Source organism: Gekko japonicus, unplaced genomic scaffold (genome assembly GCF_001447785.1).
Source record: "Gekko japonicus isolate JY-2015 unplaced genomic scaffold, Gekko_japonicus_V1.1 scaffold774, whole genome shotgun sequence".
Lineage (NCBI taxonomy): Eukaryota > Metazoa > Chordata > Lepidosauria > Squamata > Gekkonidae > Gekko > Gekko japonicus.
In genome coordinates this window covers 15,553-41,123 of record NW_015163625.1, presented here as the reverse complement: position 1 = coordinate 41,123, position 25,571 = coordinate 15,553, and the positions used below count along the sequence as shown (strand labels likewise).

Genomic DNA, 25,571 nt, shown 5'->3' with positions numbered 1-25,571 from the left:
ACAATCCAAACTTCTCTGGTGATCTGTTCATAATCCCAGGTAAAACCATCTCAGTAAATCCAGTTTCATAAAAAAGGCATCTCAGGTTGGTAGTTGGTTCTCCCTCAGAAACTTTTTCTAGCGCCACAAGCACAAAATTGCTTCAAGACAGGTAAGTGTTTTTTCCCAAATTTGAGTTCCTTCCCAAATTTCCCCTTCCACGTCTTTCTACCCACCCCCTTTAGCTCATCTGCTGTGCCTGACTGATCTGCCCTTACTGCCAGTCATCATTCCCTATTGCATCCTGGCCAGGGATTCCTTCCTTCCTACCCAAAATTCCTTTCCTACCTTCTGGTCCCTTAGGGGGCAACACATCAACTCTTCTCTCTCTGAGTCAGTTTCCTCTGGATTAGCTATGTGGAAGGAACGGAATTTGGACTAAGTAATTTTTAACTGGGTATTTTGCTTAAATACCAAACACCAGGATTGTGCAACTAGATAGTCATAAATTGCTGTGATAATATTGCAATTGCTCACTGTCTTGTACTTTTGTCGATTCCCCACCTAGAGTTCTGTATCATAGACAAGGCAATAAACCTACTTGCTGATTAAGTATTTGTCTCCCTTCTGTCTTTCTCTTTTCTAGTCTCTATTGTGCCAGTTAGGGACCCATGTACACAACAGACTACAAGATCCTGGTTTGCCCCAGAATTTATGTTCTTTATTTTCCATGTGTAGGATGCTCGACATGTGGTAGACTTGATACAAGTACAGATTTGGGTAAAAGTACTAGTTCAAGCCATTTTGGTAGACTTAAGATGTAGCTATGTCTAGCTTTAGACTTAATGCAGCCTTAACAGAAGGCTATCTGAAAAAGCTGTCTATTACTAATTAAAATCCAATTTATTTAATTCTTTTATACCCCACCTTTCTCCCCAGTGGGGACCCAAAGCAGTTTAATCATTCTCACCTTCATTTTATCCTCACAACAACCCTGTAAAGTAAGTTAAACTGAGAAAGTGACTGGCCCAAGGTTACCCAGAAAGCTTCCATAGCACGAGTGGGAATTTGAACCTGGGTCTCCCACATCCTAGTCTGACACTTTTAACCACTACACCACACTGGCCACTGGCAAATAAGCAGTGATGCTACCGAAGTAAATTACTCTGGTCACTTCATAATAGAAGCTATTTATTACAGTAGGAGAACTGTACAATGAGTTGTAAGAATCTAGATTCCTCTAAAGTGTTCAACATTTCATCTTCGTGGATAGTTACTGTCATTCTATGAAGTCATCATCTGTCCATTCATCCTAAATTTAAAAAAATCAAATTAAAAGCACTGATCGCAAAGGAAACAGATGCACAGACAAGGTTATTCCCCTTCTGAAGTATTCAAAACCACAATACTCCTTAGGTTTGATCCACTGACTCCCATCCTCTCACTGAGCAGCCTTCTTCCAATATTTTACTAAGTAGAGTTTCTCTAAGAAACGAGTTATCAAACAATCTGCTAGAAAAAGTGAGGGAGTGTAGCAAACCACACTGCCTTTGACAATCATTGCTTAAGATGTATCTAGAATTAAAACTTACCAGTTAGATGTTCTGTTTTCAAAAGTCTTATGTATAATATATGTTACAGAGTATCAATTTTAATTAAAGCAAACCTAAATACAATAAATACACAGGGGCAAAATATAAAACTTTTATGGAGATGAACCTATTCCAGGCAGGTTTCTTAGTAGGGTAGAAAAGACCTTCGGCAGATACCAGGGAGAGCTGCTTGCAGTATTTATTTATTTCAAGTGTTTTTATGATGCCTCTTCAGAGTCTTGCTTGAGGTAGCTTACAATTAAAAACGCAGCATAAAAAATAAGCCATCAGACATAAGCAGCATAAAATGTCTGTAATCATCACCTGTCTCATCTCTGAAGGGGGGGGGGCACAGAGAGCAGGACTTGAGAAGCAGATCTTAACCAGATAGGATGGGAGGTACCCTGGCCCCAAGCAATTTAGGGCCTCAAAGGTAACACCCAGAGCTTTGAACTGGGCCAGAAACAGATGGGTAGCCAGTGCAGACCTTTCAGCATGGATGATAATATCCCTGTAACCAACCCCAGACAGTAGCCTGGCCACTACATTTTGAACCAGTTGAAGTTTTCAAAGGCAGCCCCAAACAGAGTGCATTAGAATAATCTAACTTGGATGTGATCAGAGCATGGATTACTCTGGCCAGATCATGTTCTCCAAGGAATGGCAGTAGGTGGCGAATCAGCTAGCTGATCAGAGTACTATGTGCCACACAGGAGTCCCGAGCCTCCAACCGTAGGCCAGGATCTAGGAGCACCCCCAAGCTACAAATTGTTCCTTCAAAGGGAGTGCAACCCCTTTGAGGACAGGCTGACTCTACAGTCCCTTAAGCAGTTTTGCCACTGACCAAGAGCACCTCAATCCAGGGCTGCCTTCTTCAGAAGGGGTCTCACAGTATAATGTACTAGAGGGATGGGTAGTCTGACTAGGTACAAGACAGCTTTATATGGCAAACAGTTGTATTCCAAAAGGTCAGTGTGGGTATATTAATAGCATTTAGATTAGCTCATATTTTGCCACAAAGCCGTTCTCCCATTATAGGTTTGGGCTTATGCCACCCACAAAACCAAGTGGCGTACACAACAAAGGCAAGAATACAAACGTACCCTTCACAGGATTATGCAGCCATTTGCCAAGAACAATTTCTGCTCCTATGTTTGACTTGTTTTTGTGCTTGTGTAGTAAAGTTAATATTTCATCGGATTTAAGGCAGAACATAAATATGAATTGAGGTGTCATGCTCTAGGGAACAAAATCATTCCAGTTCAGTATTTCCTGCTGGTTTCAAAATCCCCAGCCACATAAAGAAATGTGAAGCTTTCTGGAGAAAATACAATACTCTCACCTCCAGCAGCCAAATCCTATGTGTAAGAACTACTTGCAGTGCTGCAAAGCAGGTGATTTGCAGAGAATAAGCTAAATCCTAACTATAATGTGCAACCAGGTCACAGTTGATTACAGCAGTCCCACAAGAAGCGATGAACGCAGGCTAGAGAGTGATCCCTATGCTAATACAGGTTTCACCAGATTATTTCTGAATTCCATTGACATCACTATGGTCCTTACCAGTGATCTATGTTTTCTAGGGAAATCTGAATTGGAAAATTCAAATTTAAATACAAAAATGGTTAGCAAAAGAAGGCAAACCATGTAGAAGCACTGGGGTTGGTCCATGCTTCATTTCCCACATTTAGCCCATCTAACATGATTGATCTGTAGCACACCAGCCCTGACAACTATAGGCAGACTATATATTTACATGTGTGGGGCAGAAAATTTTCCGTTAAAAAACACAGCATCATAAAAATTTCTGCCCCACATGACTGACCTTCACTTTGGTTCATTTGCTGTAACTGGCACAGTTGATCAAGGGACGTAAACTTAAGTGGACCAGGAAAAGTGTGTAGAAATCTACTGACCTCATCCATTTTCGATTTTTTTGTAAAGTATTCATCCTCTTCATAGCCCTTCCTCTTCTTCCTAACACCACCCCCAATACAAAATAGTTAGTGAGCATGTTAGTCTTCAATGCCGTTGTTTTTTACTTCATTTCCTTCCTTCCCTTTAGGCCTACTGACAGCCAGTGTGGTGTAGCCATTAGAATATCAGACTAGGACCATGGAGACCTAGTTTCAGAACTCCACAAGAGGGGGACCCGCGATACTCGCGGGGGGAGGGGAGAGAAGAGCGCGGCGGCGGCGAGGCCAGTCTTTCCCCGCCCGCCCGCCAACCAGCCAGCCAGCCAGCCAGCCAGCCCGGCCTGCCTGCCTGCCGGCCGGCTCCCAAAAGGCAGCGGCGAGGCCGGTCCTTCCCCGTCCTCCCCCTCGCCCATGCGTCTGCCTGCCCGACCGGCAGGCCGGCTCCAAAGAGGAGGAGGAGGCGGTGGCGGCGGCGAGGCCGGTCTTCGCCCGCCCGCCCGCCAGCCAGCCAGCCGGCCGGCCGGCTCCCAGAAGGCGGCGGCGAGGCCGGTCCTTCCCCTCCCGCCCTGCCTGCCTGCCTGCCTTGCCTGCCTGTCTCCCTTCCCCCGCACGCAAGCCCGGTAGGTCGCAGAGCGTCTCCTGCGCACGCGCAGGAGACGCTCTTGCACTTTCGGGGGGATTTAAACATCCCCCCGAATTTTTTTTTAACTTTTTTTATTTTTGTGCACATGTGGGGACTGCCCCACATGTGCACAAACCTCCCCCTGCCCCCCAAGTGCCCCCAAAGTGCAGATATAGATATCCGCACGGAGGGGGCAACTTGGGTATTAGTATAAGGATTCCACTAAAAAGCTCACCAAGCATTTAGTCTTACTGAACCTCAAGATTTACAAGGGACCTTTTAAAAGTTGGGAGCCAATGCAACAATAAGCAAAAAACAGTCAGCTACCATAAAAGGAAACAGAGCAAGCTTATGAAAGGTGACCATCAGGGAAACTTCAAAGGTCCCACTATAAAAGTCAAGTCCCCAAACCAGTGGAGGAGACCAACAGGGCAAGATTCAAAACTCTGTTCCACCAAAAAGGTGAAGGGCACTGCCTCATAACAATTATTTATTATTTAACTTATATCCCGCCCTCTCCGCTACGCAGGCTCAGGGTGGCTTACATTCGTTAAAACATTATACATAGTATATAAATAACAATTAAAATCCGGTAAAATCATAATAAAACAATTCAAATCAGAATAATACTACTAAGTGCTGTTGATATTTCTCTAATTATACAAGGCGGCGTACTTTATAAGTTTTCAGTTTCTCGATGTTCTTCACATAACTGGCCCTTGAGGCTGGGAGTTGGTGGTGATAGTGGAGGTGGCTCCTAGTCGAAAGCCTGGTGGAAGAGCTCTGTCTTGCAGGCCCTGCGGAACTGTGAAAGGTCCCGCAGAGCCCTGATCTCTTCCAGGAGCTCATTCCACAAGTATGGAACTGCCACTGAAAAGGCCCTGACTCTGGTGGTAGCAAGCCTGGCTTCCTTAGGACCAGGGAGGGTCAATCGTTTCTGAGACCCCGACCGTAGTGCTCTCTGGGGTATATATGGGGAAAGGCGGTCCTTCAGGTATGCCGGACACTGGCCATATAGGGCTTTATAAGTAAGTACCAGCACCTTGAAGTGAATTCGGTATGCTATTGGCAGCCAGTGCAGTATTCTCAGCACAGGCTGGATGTGCTCCCATCTTGGGAGGCCCATCAAAAGCCTGTCCACTGCATTCTGCACTAGCTGCTGCTTCCGAATTTGCGACAAGGGCAGCCCCATGTAGAGAGCGTTACAGTAGTCCAATCTCGAGGTGACCATAGCATGGATCACTGTGGCCAAGTCGTTACGATCCAGGAAGAGAGGCAACTGCCTAACCAGCCACAGACGGTAGAAGGCCGACCTGGCAGTGACTGCTACCTGGGTCTGCATTGTTAAGGAGGTAATTAGCTTCCAGTCAGTGATTAGCCTCCAGTCAGTTTTGGCCATCTGACTTTGTCTTGCTGGATGGGAACTAAGGAGTCTTAAGATGTAACATCACCCTGCTTATCTGAATTTTTTTCTTTAATTAGCAAAGGTCCTGCAATCTCTGTGTGCCTTCCTCAACAATCTGCTCCCTCAAAGACAGCGGCCTGATCACCCACTGATCTTTGGATACAATTAATAATTTATTGGCAAGAATGGATTAGCTTTTTAAACCATTTCCCTTATAAAGCTCAGTGGGATGCAGGAGCAAGAATACCCCCCTCTATGAGCTCAGCTCCAGAAGCACATCTTGTAATATACAGTACACTGTTTCCACAGGTACAAACAATACCAGACTGTTCGTTCTTGTAAGAGACCTTGGCCTCAAACCTCTGATAAAGAAAGACTAAATCATAAAATATTTTGCACTGCATTTCTGAGCAGACTTACCTAGAAGTCAAATGTAAAGACTTCAGAGATACTTGCTTTTCCTTACACAAGACATCTTCCACAAATCATAGTATGAGAGCTCCCATAATAGCTTTAAAAAGTGTGCTTACGTATTTGTGTTAAGAGCAAGTTCCGGGCTGTGGCATTTCTCTAGCTTCTGCTTCAGAACAGGAACTTCTTCTGGATGTGGTGACTCGTATTTCTTTACCAGATTTTTCATGCCTGAAGAATAATGGCTATTTATTTACAATATTTAAAGACCAACTCTCCTCTAATCCTCTGCATGGAACCACAAATGCTAAAGAGCACAATTGCACATATGCAATTAGATCAAAGTGATCTGTAACACCATCTGTTTGTTAGAAATGTTAAACAGTTATAGTCAAGAAACAATTTATAAAAATGTAGAGAGACATGCAAATAAATCACAGTTCTGTAGACTTGCAGAACTCTTCCAGGTGGTCAGGGGCCTATTGGGTTCTGGCCACTGGGAGGAGATGGACTGCTCTGCAGCCTGCTATGATCATTTTGCTAAGCACTTTGCAGATAAAATCTCTTGTGTTCGTTCCAGTTTGGACTCCACATCAGCAGCAACTGGATGGTCCCAGTTTTGTGGTATACATTATAGCTTGTGCAGTCTGAGGATGTGGACAGGATTCTTGGATGTTTGAGACCTACCACCTGTTTTATGACCCTTGCCCCTCCTGGCTGCTTAAATATGCCGGGGGGGGGGGACTCAGTCCAGGAGACAGTAAATGTCTCTCCCTGAGATATAGGTTGGTCACTCCTGCCTTGAAGCAGGCAGTGGCACATCCACTATTAAAGAAACCTACTCTGGACCCAGGAAGGTTGAATAGCAACTGTCCTATCTTAAATGTACCATTCCTGAGCAAGGTGACTGGATGAGTGGTGGCTGTCCAACTTCAGAGATACCTGAAAGAAGCAGATTATTTGGATCCTTTCCAATCTAGGTTCAGGCCCAGTTATGAGACTGAAACCGCCTCGGTCACCTTGGTGGATGACATGTGCTGGACAGGGGGAGCACTATCCTGCTAGTTCTCCTGGACCTCTTGGTGGCTTTTGATACCATTGATCATGGTATCCTTCTGGATTGCCTTTCAGGACTGGGAGACACTGTTGTGTGTGTGTGTGGGGGGGTCTGGTCCTATCTTGAGGGTAGGACTCAGGGATTGCTGCTTTGTCCTTTGGCATTATCCAAGGTTCCCCATGCTTTTTAACATCTATGTAAAGCTGCTGGGAGAATTCATCCAGAGATTTGGTCTGAGCTGCCATCAGTATGCTGATGACACTCAGCTCTATCTCGCGCTACCAGAAGATCCCAGAGAGGCTGTGGAAACTGTGAACAGGTAACTTGAGACAATTTTGGAATGGATGAGGGCTAACAAGCTGAAACTTCATCCTGACAAAATGGAGATGCTACTGGTGGGGGACCCAGAAAATGGGTTATGCCCTGTTCTGGATGGGGTTGGCCTCCCTCTAAGGAGCAGGCTCATAACTTGGAGGTGGTCCTGGACCTGGACCTCCTGTTCGATAAACAGGTGGCAGCAAGGAAGGATAGCTGTGCCAGAGCTTGTGACTGACCCAAGGTCACATCAGCAGGTGCAAGTGGAGGAGTGGGGAATCAAACCCGGTTCTCCCAGATTAGAGTCCGCACACTTAACCACTACACCAAACAACACCAAAAGATCTTGCCACTGTGGTGCATGCCCTGGTAATATCTAGCTTCAATTACTGCAATGCCCTCTACATGGGGCTGCCCTTGAAGACTGTCTGGAAGCTAAAGTTGGTGCAGAATGCTGCAGCCAGTGTTGATAGGAGTGGGTCATAGGGACCATATCAGTTCAGTCTTGTTCCATCTATTCTGGCTTACAATTTGCTTCCAGGTTCAATTCAAGGTGCTGAGATTGATCTTTAAAGCCTGTACAGCCTGGGACCAACATACTTTAAGGACCACCTTCTCCCATACCCACTCACTCCAGTCCTCCTTGGAGGCCCTGCTTTGGTTGCCCCACCATCTGAAGCTAGACATGTGGCAATCCGAGAAAGGGCCTTCTCCATCATGGCACCAAAACTTTGGAACACCCTCTTGAGGGAGATTTTTCTATTGTCTACGGTCATCTCTACTGGTGTCTTTCGCCAGCAGGTGAATACTTTTTTGTTCTGTCTGGCAAACCACCTATAACTATTATTCTACTGTTGTTTATGTGTTTTTAATTGAATGTTATAATTTTAACTGTATATTTTATTGTTTAAATGTTTTAATATTTCTTATGCTCACTGCCTTGTGGACCCTGATGAGGTGGAAAGGCAGCATAAAAATGTTTTTAATTAATTAAACAAATCATAAAATAAACAAGTCCATTTACTCAGCTACTCTAAGGAGGATTCCATATCCAACTTATAAAAGCTGATGACGTTTAGAAATGGACTAAAGAAGTGCAGCGCCTGTTTAACTAGATAGAACTTACCCAGCAATTCTAGAGCCATTAAAGAAATTAAATTGATTCAGAAATTTTCATATTTCCTGCTAAGCCTGGTAAATAAGTCCTCTTGTCAGGCAAATTGGGGGGGGGGACCCTCCAGACTGCTTTCAAAAGGTTTCATAAACAAAGTTGTGACTTAAAATTTGCCACATAACACTCTTCGCCCTTCATGGAAGCCAAGATTACATGTGTAAGGCTCTTCGCTGTCATCTTGCATCAGAGGATTTATTCTAAGTAGTGTCAAGACACAAGCGTAAGCACAAAGTGAAAGAACTTCTCTACAGTGATTGTTCGCATTATGATTTTGGATTTCCTTGAGGCTAATGGAGAATGCAGAGTTAGCACTGCTGTCCTAGGGAAACTGTCAAGACACACGGGCACATTTTGCATATCAAACCTTCAAAACATAAATCAACTGAAGGCTGTGTTGTCTTTGATGCAAGTACAAAAGCAGTGTCAGGGACAGACTAGTAAACAGCATTCTACTGCAAAACTGGGTACTATTGTTTTGACATTTTTTCATGTGTCCTGGACCACAGGTTGAAGGTTATTAGTACTACTACAAGGCTGGGGACAGGGATGGGGGGAGACGGCACCTACAGACATCTTCCATCATTTTCTTTGACACTTTTATGCTTGCATCACTGAGAATTCAGGTCTCACCTACCCTGGAAGACAGCAGCAATGCTGGCAAGAGAACAGCAACTGCAGCGAACAAAATATTAATACCTTCATTCCCTTTGTGTATTTTTTATAACTGCTGCCACGCCATGTGGTTCAACCATGCCCTGAAAGGGGCTTACAGCATTGTTTAGTAAAATACTTATGGCCCTCCTTTCATTTCTTCTTTTAAAAAGCATAATAAAATAGCAAACACAAACTATACAATGTTAGAAAAAAACTCACAAAATTAGACATGACAACAGATGACAAGGACAGCAAAAGAATGCAAGTCACATCAACAGAGTCAGCAGAGCAGGAATAAAACACAAGCAAGAGTGATCAGAGCATCCCTTCATGCTCTCCAAAGCACCACCATCTTTGTGGAGGAAGGAACGGGTAACGCAGACCCATTAAGTTCTCTCCTGTCTGTCAAGATTGATTAAGAGTTCTGAAGAAATCAAAAGCTTGTGCACTATTGTGCAATGTTCTGGTTTCTACCAGTAAAAAAGCTATTACTAATTTGGTTGTCCCCCGTAAAAATTTATTACCATATAATCTCTCCCTGGCAAAGGGAGTTCCACAGTCTTGCTGCCATTGTTAAGAATGTTGGAAAGGTGGGGCACACAGATAAAACTCCACAGATAAAACTCCAAGGCAGATCTTTCCCTTTTTTTTAATAAACAAGGAAGATCTTACTGTGAGAGTAACAGTAAATTACAGCACAAAAGGCTGACTTGGAAAGAACAGACTAAAATTTATCAATGGAAATAAACAGCATGAGATTCAACAAAACCAGTTCTAGGCCAAAATAAATTTGAAAAGGTATCCAGTGGCTCTGAACACCTGTTCTGAATACCTTCACTATTTTCCTGAAAATTAAAACAGAACATTGATTAATTTTGTTTGCAAGCCTCCCTTAGTTGAAAGCTGTTCGTGCCCATCCATAGTGTAACTAAGAGATTAATTTTGTTTGAAAGTCTCCCTCAGTCAAGAGCTGTTCATGCCCACCTATGGTGTAACTAAGAGGTGTCAAATGCATTGGTATGCTAGCAATATTAACTCTGATCTAAAGAAAGAGGGGAAGAAGGACTATCTAGGCCTACAAACACACCCCACCTTTTCTGCCTTCCCAAGAGAGAGAGAGAGAGAGACACCAACCATCGGGATCCTGCCTCCACCCAGCCCACCCCAGCGGCTCTTTGGGGGAGTCCTCGGGTCACCCGCCCCTTTTTCCCACTGCCAAAGGTCCTGAACCCGAATAATGGCTAATAATTATCCAGGCACTACCTGGCAGGGGGAAGGTGGTGATGGCAGAAGAGCCAGAAAGAAAAAGGCCCCCTGATTTGAGCGCACCCTGAACGAGAGCTCTCAGCACGAGCAGCTGGGGGGGGGGAGAGGCGGACTCTCTGAGCTGGCCAGTTCGATTGGACGAAGGGGCTCAAGAGACCTGCAGACAGGTGTGCAGCCAAAGAGGTGCCTCTTCTCCGTGCCCGTCGTGCGCCTCTTTTCCGTTCTCAGTTCATGTGGCTATACACTCTATTCATGTGGCTATACACTCTATTCATGATGCTACCAGAAGATCCCTGGGCTCTCGTCTTATACAGGTGTGCACCATTATGCACTTACAAGGAGCTGAAGCTCTTTTTTCCACTCTGTCTCTTTTTGCTGTCTTTGCATCCTCTAATCCGGGCCCTCCCCCAAGTATTACTGTGCTAATTGTTACTGTAGAACCAGATCAGGAGCAAAGACACTGGGATTGTGGGCTTCCGAACCCCTAAAGGTCAGAGCACAAAAACACATCTTAAAAGCCATTCAACCAGAATAAAACCATATTGTTTAAAAATGTAAACCAATTTAAAATTAGCAATTTCAAATTTTGTGTTTTTCATTCTCCCTAAAATGCATTTATGTTTGAAAATTGGTAGGCACACCGGGGGGGGGGGGTTAGCCTCGCCTAGTGTGCAAGAAAACCTGGAGCTGGCCCTGCTGGTCCTGTAATACCTGGTTCACTAATGTGTGTATCAGGGGTGGGGGGACAGAACATGAATGGTGATGCATTGCCTTCCATATTCTGCCCCACTAGTGATGCATAACTACATACAACTAGAGATGGATCACAGCAACAGTCCTGTGATGCAGTACTAGCTGGCACTGAAGCTGCCAGAGTAGAGTATCACGACACACTGGCTCAGTTGCTAGGCAACAGAGATCCACCTCCAGATCCTGACCCCATTCAGAGTAAAAACATTTGTTTTAGTGACATCACATAATCCGATTGGCTCCATGATGCCCCAATGTGCAATGCCTCACTTGTTGGGATCACAATGAAAAAATATTTTAAACATGTGCTACAGCAAAAGGGAGAAAAAACATGCTTCTAAATAGGTGGGGATTATGTGCCAAACTATGGAAGGTGAAGCAGTTTTCCACAGATCCTTTCACAACTCAAGATGGCATCTTCACATACTCGCCCAAAAAACAACCAGGTCTAACAAAAATTTAATACACCATACGTGTGCACATACACATAAATGTATGCCTGTAGTTAACTTCAGTCACCTTTGAATTGTTCCCCTTCCAGAAGAAATTAGTGGCCAACAAGTTTCTACTGATCTAAACTGAAGAATCACAGTAATGGCACAAACAACCCCTAGCAGAAAGTTAAATTTTCCACTGCAGGCACCTTTTCAAAGATGCACCTCCTCTCCACTGCACAGGACTGGTGTGTATAATCCTTGCTGGCAAGGGATGGACTTGTTGGCTTCCACCAGTCAGTGGGCTGGATTCAGACAGTTTTCACTCAGTCTCACCCAATTCCTCTCCTCACTACAGACCACATCCGACATAGCTTTTGTTCTTACAGGCCACAGCATCCTCAGCATATCCTATGGTGGTCAGAGAACCCCTCCTTCCTTTTTCACCAGCAGAAAACCTGTCTGGATGCAACCCATTGCTACTATTTTTTATTAGCTGTCAGAATCAGTGAAAAAACCTTTGTTTCTTCATGGTTCTGAAAGGAGAGCTTGGCTGACTACAAAAAAGGCATACCACTGCACTATACATCTTGCTGTGCTCTTGTCATTTCATGTCCTACATGGGGCAGGGAAGACAAAAACAAGACAAGACAACCATTCAGGGTTCTTTCATCATCAGCCAAATACAAGTTTGTTATTACAGGTGTCCTAGTAATCACTTAGGAAACAAAGAACAAGTAGTACGGCAACTATATATAGGGAGGGGAGGTACTATTTTCTTTCAAATGGCGATCAACTCTTTTGCAAAGCCTCTTTATTTCTGTGATATGCATCATAGTTTTAACTAAATCTGTACACACCATCTCCTTCTCAGCGGCTTTACTTACATTTCATGCCGTCCAGTAAGTGGGAGAGGGAAGCTTTGTTCTCTTTCAGCATTAGACTTTCTGACAAGTAACTGTCAAAAGATTGTGAAAATTAGATCCCACTATCACTGTTTGGATGCAACAACAGCTATAAGCAGCATTTAAATTAACATACATGCCAATACAGAGAATTACATTTTAGTTCATGTTTTGTGTTATGTGATGGAATGCCGGTTTTCAGCATATGAAAACAAATGTGGTATTTAAAAGAAGCATAAAATCCAGTTGATAATAATGTTTAAAAGATTAAGTGATCACGAAATGCATGTTTTACAGAAATGTCTTAAATTTTCAAGCATCCACACCCCTTGGGCATGAAAGATAATGTTCAAAAAGCAAAACATGGAATTATGACTAAAAGATGTACTGTAGAAACATTAACTTATGGTAACAGACATTAATAACTATGCATAACAATCATTTCAAAGGCAACGGACATTGAATCCCAACACAAGCAACCGTTCTTCTCTGAGCAGAGTCACATACACAGGCCTAAGAAGTCAGCCAAAATGACCAGCCACATATGAATATGTGCTTGAAGAACAATTAGTGATAACCAACTCTGTTCTCTGTGCTGCGATTGAGTGCTATTAGTGTAGTATATGCACCCTTTCATAGCTGCACAAAGGGTAATTTGTTTAATATACAGAATAATTACACAACGGAGGAAAAAAACTAATAACTGAAGCATCCAAAATATTATCTACCTTTCCATATTGATCCCTGCTCTGGACGTGCTAGACAGGATAGCAGTGAGAGCTATCTGAGAAGGTGTATATAGAAGGCAGGCATCTGTCAAAGATACCCGATTAAGAAAGTCGTCGGCTGTTTTCCTCAGTGTCTCAGGATTCTCAAGCAATGGATAACGAGTCTAGGGGGGAAAATGGTTTAAGTTTGCACTTCAGATGCTGCTAGAACTTCCATAATTCCAGTGTTTAGGACAAGATTAAAATGAATATTAATTTAAAAAAAGAAAGAAAAACAGGCCTCTTTATTTATAATAAATGTGAGTCCAAAGACAACTGTCTACCCCCACCAAGTCTAATCTGTATCATCTAAGACATGGTACCTCAATCTGATTGTTTTGTTCTTTTCTCCTGACTCTCTTTCTTTATATATTACATCTACTATACGCCAGGCAAATAATTTGAATTGTAAACCACCTTGAATGCAGTGGCAGAAAGATGGCAGATAAAAGGTAGCAAACAGATAAATAATAGCATCATCTGGAATGCCCATCACCAGAGTTTTATGAACTGAGGGAGCAATACTGCCAAACGTCTCAACATCATCTTATGATGATGATTACAATTAATAAAACCCACCATTGTACCTTCATGTTTTTAAAAAATCAGTTAAAACATTTAACACAGCATCTGGTGCCAACACATCACCGGCTATCATTTACATCACAACTCCTGTCATACACAGAGCTTAACATAATACAGCCACCCTGAGGTGGCAGCAAGTTACTGCAAGGAAGGGCTACGATGACTTCTTTCCTGTTCATACCATCCATACCTTTCACTTCACTGCAGTATTAGCCCACATTAGTGAAAGAATGGTGCTGTAAATGGCCCATGCACTTCGCCCCCAAAAAGCACGGCACAGCCTATTATACACTGAGCTGTTGAAGTATTAATTCATTTCTGGTATATCTGAATCACTGTAAACCAAAATATACAGGTTTTGAAAGTTCACTGATCAAAAGAAAGAGATATTGTTTGCTTAGTGAACTGTCAAAACAGACTACTTAAACAATCCTCTGATTCTCAAGAATCCCATCATGACTACTTGATCCAAAAATACTATTCACCCAGAAACTCAAATAGAACATTACAGCTAGGATTGGATAGATATATTTACTTACTTTATTTATAGTCCACCTTTCTTGCTAAGACTCATGGCTGATTACAGGCTATCGAGCAGTGCAATCAGACAGAATAAAATAATGAAGAATGCAAGAGGACTAGGATTACAGAATCAGAGAATGATGCAAACAACAAACAAATGCAAATAATACATAATGTGGATTACAGGTATAAGATAATGCAGTAAAAATAGGTGATACCTACAATAATAATTGCAATGGACTACACTCCTATTCCATTATATTCCTATTCCTGGACTGTTTCATTTTACTACCATTCTAATCTCTTTTTTGCAATGGACTACACTCCTATTCCATTATAAAGGTTCCTTCCTGGACTGTTTCATTTTACTACAATTCTAATCTCTTTAAAAAAAAAAAAAATGCTATCTTGAACATTACTGTTTTGCACATTCTGCAAAATGACAGGAGGAGGAGGAGGAGATTGGTTAGAGTCTCAGAGCGGTTTACAAACTCCTTTCTCTTCCCCTCCCCACAACAGACACCCTGTGAGGTAGGCAGGGCTGAGAGAGCTCTGAGAGAACTGCTCTTTCAGAAGCAGTTCTGACAGAACTATGGCTTGCCCAAAGTCATCCAGCAGCTGCAAGTGGAGGAGTGGGGAATCAAACCCAGTTCTCCCAGATTAAAGTCCGCGCACTTAACCGCTACATCAAAGTGTGGGAAGCTTCTTCTTTTCCTCAAGCAAGCTGTTCCACCACTGCATGTGAACAGGCAGCTGCGAATCTTACCCATTCGCAGGGTGGTACCTTTAGACCAAGGCCATTAAGAACTTTGTAATAATCAAAACCTCAGAATGAACTCAGTAGTTCATCAGTAACCCATGGAGTGTCTGCAGACTGGGTGTGACATGCATGTTCTACGTAGTTACCAGACTGCAATGCTGTGCACCAACTGGAGTTTCTGAGTTGTCTTTAGGGGCAGACCTATGTACAGTGCATTACAATAGTCTACCCTCAAAGTAGAGCATGGATCCATGTGGCCAGGTCAGCCAAGTCAAGGTAGGGGGGCATCTTATGAATTTTACAGAATTTCTTTTTGCATTTGCATTAACTTGCTTCTTCAGTAATAGGGCTTGTTCCAGTATAACTCCTAGGCTCTTACATCAGTCAATGAGCATGAAGTGGACCCTACCAAAGGTGGGCAGCCTTTCCAACCAGCATTACCTCTGTATTGCCAGGATTCAGTGTCAGCTTGTTCACCCTTAGCCATCTAACCACTTCAATAAAAGGCAGTGGTTCAGGATCTCTACAGCATCATCAGAAAATTTGGATAAAGCAATACAGAGCTGGGTGTAGTCAGCACATTGACGACAGGCTACTCCAAGTCCATAAATGATTTATCTTAATAAGTCCTGTTTATAACATTCATATTTTAAATACCTTACTCTCATTTTACATTAAAAAGGTAAATTTCTTAAGAAACAAACATTTAAGTTACCTTCAGATCAATCAAGAAGCCTTCAAATGGCCTGTAAGGGTTGTGCACTATAAGATGGAAATTCAGCTGCTGAATGAGTAGCAATTCATATTCCAAGATCTGTTCCAAGGCCTTTTCCTGGCCTATTGGGCTTTCACGAAGATTGCCAACGAACTGTGCACTGGACACGTTAAATTCATCAACTTTACATGCCAAAAATGCACATGTTAACCTTAAAAAACAAACACACACACTTGAGTCTACTGTTTATTCTACAGTAATTAATTTATATACACACGGACAAAAATAAAAAGCATTTAGAACTCATTCACCTATATCCTAAGGGGGGGGGATCTCTAACATAAAGATAATCCTTGACTTGTGCTTTTATTGAATTATTTAATAATTGTAAATGTCTTTCATTGTTCAGATGTTTTTATGCTTTTATGTGCGCCACCTTGGGGATCCTGATCATGTGGAAAGGCAGCATAAAAATATTTTAAATAAATACATCAATTTTTAACATTCTATAGCTGTTCTGTTTTAGTGTTTTGGATGTTGGACTCAAATCCTTGCTGAGCCACAAAACTGCCCTTATGCCAGTCACTCTCTCAGCCTAACTTACCACAGGCTTGTTGAGGACAAAAGGTACACCACGTACATCACCCAAGCTTAAATGGGACAGAGTTTACAACTTGCAGATTAGTATTAGCTGACAAAGAGAGCCAGTTACTCACATAATCACACGAGGATGATACTCCATCACTGAGTTATTGAGATAAAAACGTTTGAAGTACATGCAAGCTGATCCCTAGAAGGAAACTCAGGTCAGAAAGTCCAGTCATGTACCATAGTTTAAAAGGAATTAGCTGCTAGCATACAGAACACACACAGAGATAAAGTAAAATGCATGACATATCAGGCAATTCAATTCTACACATGAAAAACAGAAGGCCTGTTCACACATTACAGGGAACACATGTATTTCCTGCATGAACACACATACATCTGTTTGGAATAAAGTTAGTGTACATTCACTTTACAAATGCAACCACTGACTAGCACCTCGTTAAATGTGGGGTACACGTGTTGAATGTAACATGAACACTACTCAATACACATATAAAAAAATCAACTGCACACCATACACAGACTGTACATTTGTTCACTGTAACTTATGTACTGGACTGAAGTAATTTAGTATTAGGACGCCTCATTGCCACCAATTTTAGCATATTCCTTCTGTTACTTAGTTTCATTTTAGAAGACTATTAGCAACAACTAATTTACAAAATAGGGCTATGGTGACTCAGAGGTTAAAACGCTGAGCTGCAGACCAGAAGGTCTGTAGTTCAGCAGTTCGAGACCCGAGTGTGCCGCGTGATGGACTGAGCTCCCATCTCTAGTTCCAGCTCCTGCCAACCTAGCAGTTTGAAAGCAAGAAATTGCAAGAAGATAAATAGGTACCACTTCGGTGGGAACGCAACAGTGTTCTGTGCGCCTCAGCGTTTAGTCATGCCAGCCACATGACCCCGAAGAAGTCCTCGGACAGCACTGGCTCTTTGGCTTGGAAATGGAGATGAGCACCGCCCCCTAGAGTTGGATTCAACTAGCTTTTGAGCAAGGGAAACCTTTACCTTTACCTTAATTCACAAAATGGGCATAGATATTTTAAAAATTATCAAGTGTAAAACAGTATAAATATATAGACCTAGAAAATGCTTTTAATGGGTCCCTGAAAGCAGGTGCAACTATCCATGGGTAAAACTGCTATTAGAATCTTATTTTCTTATGTGTTCTAGCTCAGAGAATTTTAATAAATATACCTGCCCTAGTTCTGTTCCATTTTCCAGACAGGCACTGTACTCCACAGACACAGTACTCCCATTCCAGTATGCCCTTTCTTATAAACTGCTCTGGCTAGACACAAGTTTTATTTTCCTTTTAATAAGTTTGCACTTTTTGGAATACTAATGAGTAAGCCGTATTGTTGGACTTCCAGAGGAACTGACTGGCCACTGGACTAGATGGACCACTGGTCTAATCCAGCAAGGCTCTTCTTACATTCTTAACATTTCATCTAGAAGCAGGCTGGTGGTTACAACAAATTAAAAAAATGAGTAATTTTGCAAGAAAAGAGACGAGCCAGGCAGATTTGGGCCACTGCCAAAAACAAACTGGTATGCTGGTTGATCTAATGAATTTTAAAAGTCCAGCAAGCCAGAAGGTACTCTTAATATGATACATAATTCCCAATATATTTGAAATCTTCTTCAGGGGAGTCCATGAAAATATACCACATTCACTGAAGATTGAGGATAGCCTTTATGGAAATAACTCTTTTTTTAAGTTCATAATTCTTTTGAGGTAACTTTCACTGGTTTTGATATATTTCATTGTGAGGGTAAAATTGCAGGAATTACACTGCAGGTCAACGTGGGCAAGCAGTGATGACCTTGTTTTGCATGAGGTTGATAATTAAATCAAGGAATGCATAAACATTTTAAGCTATTGCACATAACTGTGACTACTAGATAGCTCCAAACACCCTTTGCCATTTCTCATGATTACAGATATTATATTCAGAGCTATTTTCTAAATAGAAATAATTTACATGTCATAAGACCAGCTCAGTCCTCTAAGTCTAAAATGTTTGTGAATCTAGATGTTGCTTGTGCTTTGGATTACTCCAATGGTTTAAGTCACTCACACAGATAATTGTTTAGATGCATAATCAAATCGTATATGCGTACATGTTTATTTGGCTGTATTGACACACTGATTTATTAAGGTTTGTAAAACATTTGATTCAAAAGTTTAACTCAAAATGCTTTTATGTATGTGTAATAATTCATGTGACAGTGAACAACAACACAACAGTCTATTTCTGCTGAAGAGAAAGACTATGAAGTCCTTCTTCCAGAGCTTTGAGCAGCGCATGTCTTCCATGGAACGGTATGCCACCCCATATTATAGCTCAGTTCAGACATACTCATCTCTATAATCAAAGAGTGTAGAACCAACCACTTTTTAGGCTTACAGAAAATGAGAAAAACTTAAATATTGAAGGTTGGCACAAAAAATGAAAGGTATGTAAAGGAGTGGTTCAAAGGCCACATCTTTAGAGGGTTTGGAAAATATGTTATCACCCCTGCATAATGCAAGAAAACTCACACCCACAAATTAGAACTGTCCAGATTTCCAGTATGAATGTCACAGTATAACTCTCTCAGCAGGCAAGAGACACAAGTTCTGACCCCCACCCCCCAGCACAACATCCATATTATACAAATGACACGAGAGCAACCTGTTCATTTTCAACACAAATCCCTCAGCATTTGTTTCCAGTGTGAAGACTCATGGATTCCAAGGGTGACCCCATGAGTCTCGTAATGCTTTCTGGCTACTAAATCCAGTAAGACGAATTAACTGTTTCTGAGAAACTTAATTTTTCAACCTCTGGGGTGCCACACCCAGATAGGTGTTAGACAGCTATCCGCAGGCTGTTCGTCCTCAAGTCTGAAGGAAGCTAAAGTCTCAGGTCAGGAAACTCAGTTTTGCAGCTACTGCCTACCCAGTGGTCTGTCTCTCATCTCAACCTCTGCAGCTTCGTATCTCCTGTTCCACCAGCATGTCAGGAATCCATCAAGCTGATATACTGCAACTCTGAATGCTTCATTTTGTTTAAAGTTAAAAAGAGGTCAGTTCTGTGAATATCCTGACAGGGGTGTGGAACGAAAGTTATGAAAAGTCATTTGTCTACTGTTAGGAGTCATTTGTTCCAGTTGTACGGTTTTTTGGGGGGGGGGGGGGGGGGAGAGACAGCAGGTTTGATTTTCACAAGTCACACCATCTACCCAGGAACCCCTCACCTCCAGCAGTCTTGTTCAGATATGAAGAAAAGATACTCTACACATGCTCACAGACAGTATTCTTTATTGCATCACATATGCCAGGCTTAGCCTGGGCACAGATTATGTCGAAGGAAGCACAAGGCTTCTGTGGAGCAAGGAATGAAGATATTATTTCTCTCTGAAGACTGGCTGACAGGGAAGTGGGGGGACTGGGTACACCTTTCTGTCACAAGGAGTGCAGTGTGTTTCAACTGTGCAAAGCACAAGCATGGGAGGCGGCACAGTGCTTTTTAAAAAAAATTGGTGGCGCTCAGCCTGGCTCCAAAGGGCCATGCATTCTATTCTGGAATCTTTGGGCTCCTTAACTGTATGTCTCTAGAGACAGGCAGCAGTTTCTCACTTGTGGTCAAAAAGGTGGCCCGCACATCCTCAGCAGTAAGTCCAGTACTACAGCAAACAGAAATTGTGTCTTATTTTGTAATAAACTGAACTTAAACTTTTCATGGGGTCGGGGCAGGGAGATGAGTTTATAAGGCGGGCAGGAACATTACTAAACACAGAACATTCTTCTATCAAAAACAGGAAAAGACTAAGTTACTTCCTCTAAAACACGTGAAAGAGCACCCAATATAAGCAACTTACCACCACAGATCTGGGCATTACTGGCTTGAAGACAGAGCAGAAATCCAGTAATCTTTTTTCATAGTATTTACAAATTGTCAACTCTTCATGTGGCTCAAGAATAAAGGAGTCATTCTGTTGAACCTATTGGAAGGACAAAAGGCATCTTAAATCAGAACTCCTCATTAAGCACAGGCCAGAATTCTTAAGTGAAATCATTTAAATGCAAGTTAAAATGTTAGTACAAAAAAAAAAGCACGAGTATGAAAATAGATTTAAGGAGCCCAAATAATACAAGTTTCTAGCTAACAAAGCAGTCATAACACAAATAAGGGAAGAGGAAAGGAACACTGGATGCAAAGGGATTTGTTTCACAGACGGCCAGTTTTTAAAAAGTAAGGACACCCCCCCCCCCCCCCCAGCATCCTAGGTGCATAGAAGCCACAAATTAAACATAGAAGCTACAAATTAAACTAACTAAATTAACAAATGTGTCAATAAAATGCACTTTGGTTTTGAACACTAGGGAGCTAGTGTAGCAGAATGGCTAAAATATGCCAGCTGTGATTATATAGGCAATTTATCTAAAACATTTATTAGCTGCCTTTCTACCTTACAAAAAACTCAAGGCAGCTTACCATACAGATAAAATACATAAAAAACAATTACTTGTTAGTAAGCCCCACGGAACTCGGTGAGACATCAGAACAAACCTGACTTGAATCTTACCACTTGCACAAATCCACTAGATGGCCTTAGCCAAGCTAATCTCTCAGTCTGCCAGCTTTAATATTGGGATAAAAACACTGACCTGTCACAGTGCTGACATAAGGGTGTTTAAACGCTAGGCAGGATGTTAATACAAGAATTACATACAGAAAAAAATGAATGTGAGGCACTATGAATGCTTTGTCACTTTTGCCATCAAATCACAGCTGACTTATGACGACCCTGTAGGGTCTTCAAGGCCAGAGAGCTTCAGAGGTTGTTTTGCCCCTGCCTGCCTCTGCATCATGACCCTGGTATTCCTTGGTGGTCTCCCATTCAAATACTAGCCAAGGCTGAACCCTGCTTAGCTTTTGAGATCTGATGAGAATGGCACTATAAACACTAAGAAACACTATTTGGAAAGGAAGTATCATCACCAATATAAAAGATGATACTTTTCAATGTCTGACAGCAGCACTTTGTGCACCTACCCTAGTCTAAATCCATTCACTTTGCATGGGACTGCAATGTTAATCTCAAAAAGAGTATACTGGCATCTCATGTCACCACCGATTAATACTGAGGGATTGAAAAGCCTCATATAAATACTAAGAAATAGTTTCATTATTACACAGTCAAGTGATGGGAAATTAATCCTGACAAAAGCACTGGCTCTCCACCCCCCCCCTTCTGTATGCCTAACATACTGAACCTAACAGAGAGTGCTGCAAGGAAGAAGCGATTTTGCCTGCAGTGCTAAGCACATTTAACAGACGAGAGCAGTGCCATCCAAGCATGTTTACTCAGACATAAGTTCCGCTGAGTTCAGTGGGGCTTGCACCCTAGCGACTGTCTCTGTCATCGAAAACTAAATCACATTGCACTGAGTGGGACTTGCTCCTGAACAAACAGGCGGTGAGGTTACGCACTTCTACCTCGGAGTAAGCACCCCTGACTACAGCGGGTCTCACTGTCGAGTAGACAAGCCAAGCATTGCACTGCGAGCCTTGCGTTTGGTTTTTTATTCCGTCCACGGGAGGAAGGCGGAAACGCAAGGCCGACGCCCACCCCTCTCCCCGCCCTCCTTCTGTCTCGCCGCCGGTACCTTCCCATTGGCCACGACTCTGCACCGGAACCTGCGGTTGGCATCGGCCCGGCGCCGACTCAGCTCCTCCTCGCTGCGGAAGGTCCAGTGGCGTCTCTGCGTGCTGCTGTGGAACATCCCGATGGCTTACAGCGACACGCCAGCGCGTCTCGTACTTATGACACCGGCAGCTTCATCGACCACCAACTCACTTCTTCGCCTCAGCATGCCATGCGCGGTACCACCCCAGCATGCGCTGTAGAGACTAGTGTCTTTCTTCCTCGTAGACGTCACCAAAGTCCAAAGAGATAGGGATCTGCTAGTTCCTCTCCGCTTTCTACTTCTGGCTCCAGAGTGAAGGCGGAGCAGGCTGCGCAGCAAGGCTGTCACACGCTTCTTCTGGTGTACTGCCTCAAATGAACCCGCGCATGGCTGCACTTAGACGCGACCTGCAGCGGAGTACTGTTATTGATGGGCTTACGTCTTTCTCTTAGCTCTAGAAGAGGAGCCTGAAGTCGCGCGCAAGATGCCTTCGCGTGGAGGCATGGTCTCTCATTGAAGGTGAAAAGATAAAATGGAGTCTTTTGGCACATTAAAGACTAACCAATTTGCAGCACAATTGTATGCACTGCAGAGTTAATCCAAGTCTGTCGGTTTCAATAGGCTTACACTGGAGTAATGATTCATAGGACTGCACCGTTGTGGCATTTCAAGCATTCATGGACTAGAATCCATTCCGCCATGTCCATGCATGAAGTGCATCCTCAGTATATGACGTTAGTCATGTGTGAAAACAGAAAAAATATATAATTCATCAAAAGTGCTAGAAAGTGTGTATTTGGCAATTCTATGGAAGGCTCAGTTTTTAGATCAGTGAAATGCATTGTGTATTCATCATAGTAATAAAAGCTTGAAAAGTACACAGAGGAACAGTGATTTCAGCTAGTGGCCAAGAGTCCCATAGGCTCTTGGCCTGGAGCCTAGTCCTCTGGTTGGTGCAGGTTAGGATCCACATCGTCCTTTGTTTATCAGACGCTTGCTCTTGACCGTGTGGTGCCCAAGCTGACCACGTGGTCGGAACTTGATACATTACACCCCTTCCCCCTTGGTCTGCAATGCACCCACAGATAAAATCTTTTAAATGAGCCGGTGCCTTTTGAGTGCGGGAGGAGCGCCTCCCGTGACATCCTTGGCGGAGGGCTGTCCAGGAGGGATGTGGTTTCTCGGGTGTCGCTGGAAGCGGGTCCTCGGGTATGCTCCTGGGAGGAGGCACGGGTTCGGCGGGTCCCGGTGGGAGAAGGGCTGAGGTATCTGGGGCTTCTGCAAGCTCCAAGTCCTCGGGTTCCAGAGGCAAGGTTCGGCAGCGTAACTGATCGATATGTCGATGCAATATCTGTCTGTCCTCACATGAAACCTCGTAAGACCTCAGGCCCTTGACTCTCACCACTCGAGCCGGAATCCAGGCTGGCCCCCGGGTGTAGTTCCTTGTGTATACGGGATCCTCCGGGAAGAATCCCCTGGCCACCTCATGGGAGTCCGTGGCCGGAGCTTCTACTGGTGTGCAGTCTGGGTGCAGGTGGTCCAGTCGGGTCATCAGGCGACGGCCGAGAAGTAGCTCCACCGGACTGCACCCCGTAGTGGTGTGGGGCGTAGTTCGCTGGCCAAAAAGGAAAGCAGCCAGCTTATAGTCCCAGTCCGAGGAGTCCAGGCAGCGGAGGGCGTCCTTCGTTGTCTGGACCATGCGTTCAGACTGGCCGTTGGTTGCGGAGTGAAGCAGGGCAGACCAGACATGGTGGATTCAGTAGTATCTTGTGAAGTCCTGGAACTCACTCGATGTGAACGCCGTTCCGTTGTCCGTGACCAACGTATCAGGGATCCCCTGGGCGCTGAATATCCACCATATTGCCCGGATGACCGCCTTTGATTAAGTGGAAAGTAATGGCACTACCTCCAGCCATTTACTGTAGGAATCTACGAGTATAAAGAAAAGCTACCCCTGGAAAGGTCCAGCAAAGTCCAAGTGTAACCTGGACCAGGGGCGGTAAGAAGATTCCCAGGCCCTTTCCGGGGCTCGCGGTGGTTCCGGCCGGGATGCTTGGCATGGTTGGCACCTCTTAACCACGTCCTCTATGTCCTTGTCCAGCCCAGGCCACCAGACGTAACTACGGGCCAAGGCTTTCATGCGCACCACCCCGGGGTGTGCATCGTGAAGGGCGGTGAGGACCCATTCCCGTAAGGGCTTAGGGATGACCACTCTGCTTCCCCACAGCACACAGCCTTTGTGGACGGACAGTTTGTTCTTCCGGGAAGCAAAGGGACTAAAGTCTGGATCCCCTTTGGCCGCGGGCCACCCCCTCACCACCCAGTCCAAGACCCGGCAGAATACCTTGTCCTTGGAGGTGCAGTGAGCCACCTTCTTGACGTGGACTGGTTGATCCGGGAGGGACTCCAGAAGTGTGATCTGGTGAGCGGGAGCCAGGCGGTGAACGAGGGTGTAGGAGTACCCAGTCATGAAAATAGACCAGCGGAGCACCCGGGAGAAATCATCTGAGGGGTCTGGCGGTCGGGGGCCAGGAGGCCAAGCAGCGGCGTGTGATCCGTGAGGACTGTGAACGGGCGCCCATACAGATAGTGGTGAAATTTCTTCACCCCCGCTACAATAGCCAGTGCCTCTTTATCTATTTGCACGTCGTTGCGCTCAGCCGTAGAAAGAGTTCGTGAATAATAGGCGACCGGGACCGCCCCGACCCCGTAAGGCGAAGCGTCACAGGCCAGCACCACAGGGAGGGCCACTTGGATCCTCACAGAAGGTTCAAATAAACCATCACAGAATATTTTAAATAACAAAAGCACTGGAGTATAAAGTGCCATCCATTGTTTCACTCTAGTTTGAAGGTCTTACAGAAAAGCAGTATCTTTCATTTGTTCAGGAAGGCCTTTAGAGATGGCAACATAGTCTCACTTCATGGAGAAGGGCATTCTGCTAGCTGAGATAATTACATTTGATGGACCTTTTGAAAAATAGTTTTAGATATCACATTTTTTAATCTCACCTCTCCAATAGGCAAGGTGCTTATTGCTGTTCCACTAGGCAATTACCTATGGCCCCTCAGTTACTCCTAAATAAAATATTTTAAAAGCTATCGAGTGTGATGGTTTCACAACCTCCCCCCATTTTCTAAAAAATAACACCCCTTTTTCACTTATCAGTTACCTTATTATAACAGTTTGTGCCAGTTACCCTAGCAGATCAGCAGTCAGTGGAGAAGTACAGGAGCAGAAGGGCAGATATACGATAGAAACCAGGGTTTCCAAGCTCCAGGTAGTAGTGGCTAGAGATCTGGGATTACAGAGATCAGCTCACCTGTAGAAATGGCTGCTTTGGAAGGTGGACTCTATGGGATTATAGACTCCCCAGACTCCAGGACCAAAATCTCCAGGTATTTCCCAACCCAGAGTTGGCAACTGTAATGGAAACCCTTCTGGCCCTCTTAAC

General features: G+C 43.7%; 1 protein-coding gene across 1 annotated transcript; it reads right to left on the bottom strand.

Moving 5' to 3' along the window:
* Positions 1–1,157: 1,157 nt before the first annotated feature.
* Positions 1,158–22,421, bottom strand: CCNH (cyclin H). Its single transcript, XM_015407482.1, has 9 exons — positions 22,097–22,421; positions 20,305–20,427; positions 16,546–16,619; positions 15,830–16,040; positions 13,209–13,372; positions 12,463–12,533; positions 6,045–6,156; positions 3,488–3,548; positions 1,158–1,291 (listed from the first exon to the last, which is right to left on the bottom strand). Exons 1-9 carry the CDS (start codon positions 22,211–22,213, stop codon positions 1,259–1,261), a joined length of 966 nt encoding a protein of 321 aa, XP_015262968.1. The 5' UTR covers positions 22,214–22,421; the 3' UTR covers positions 1,158–1,258.
* Positions 22,422–25,571: the final 3,150 nt, after the last annotated feature.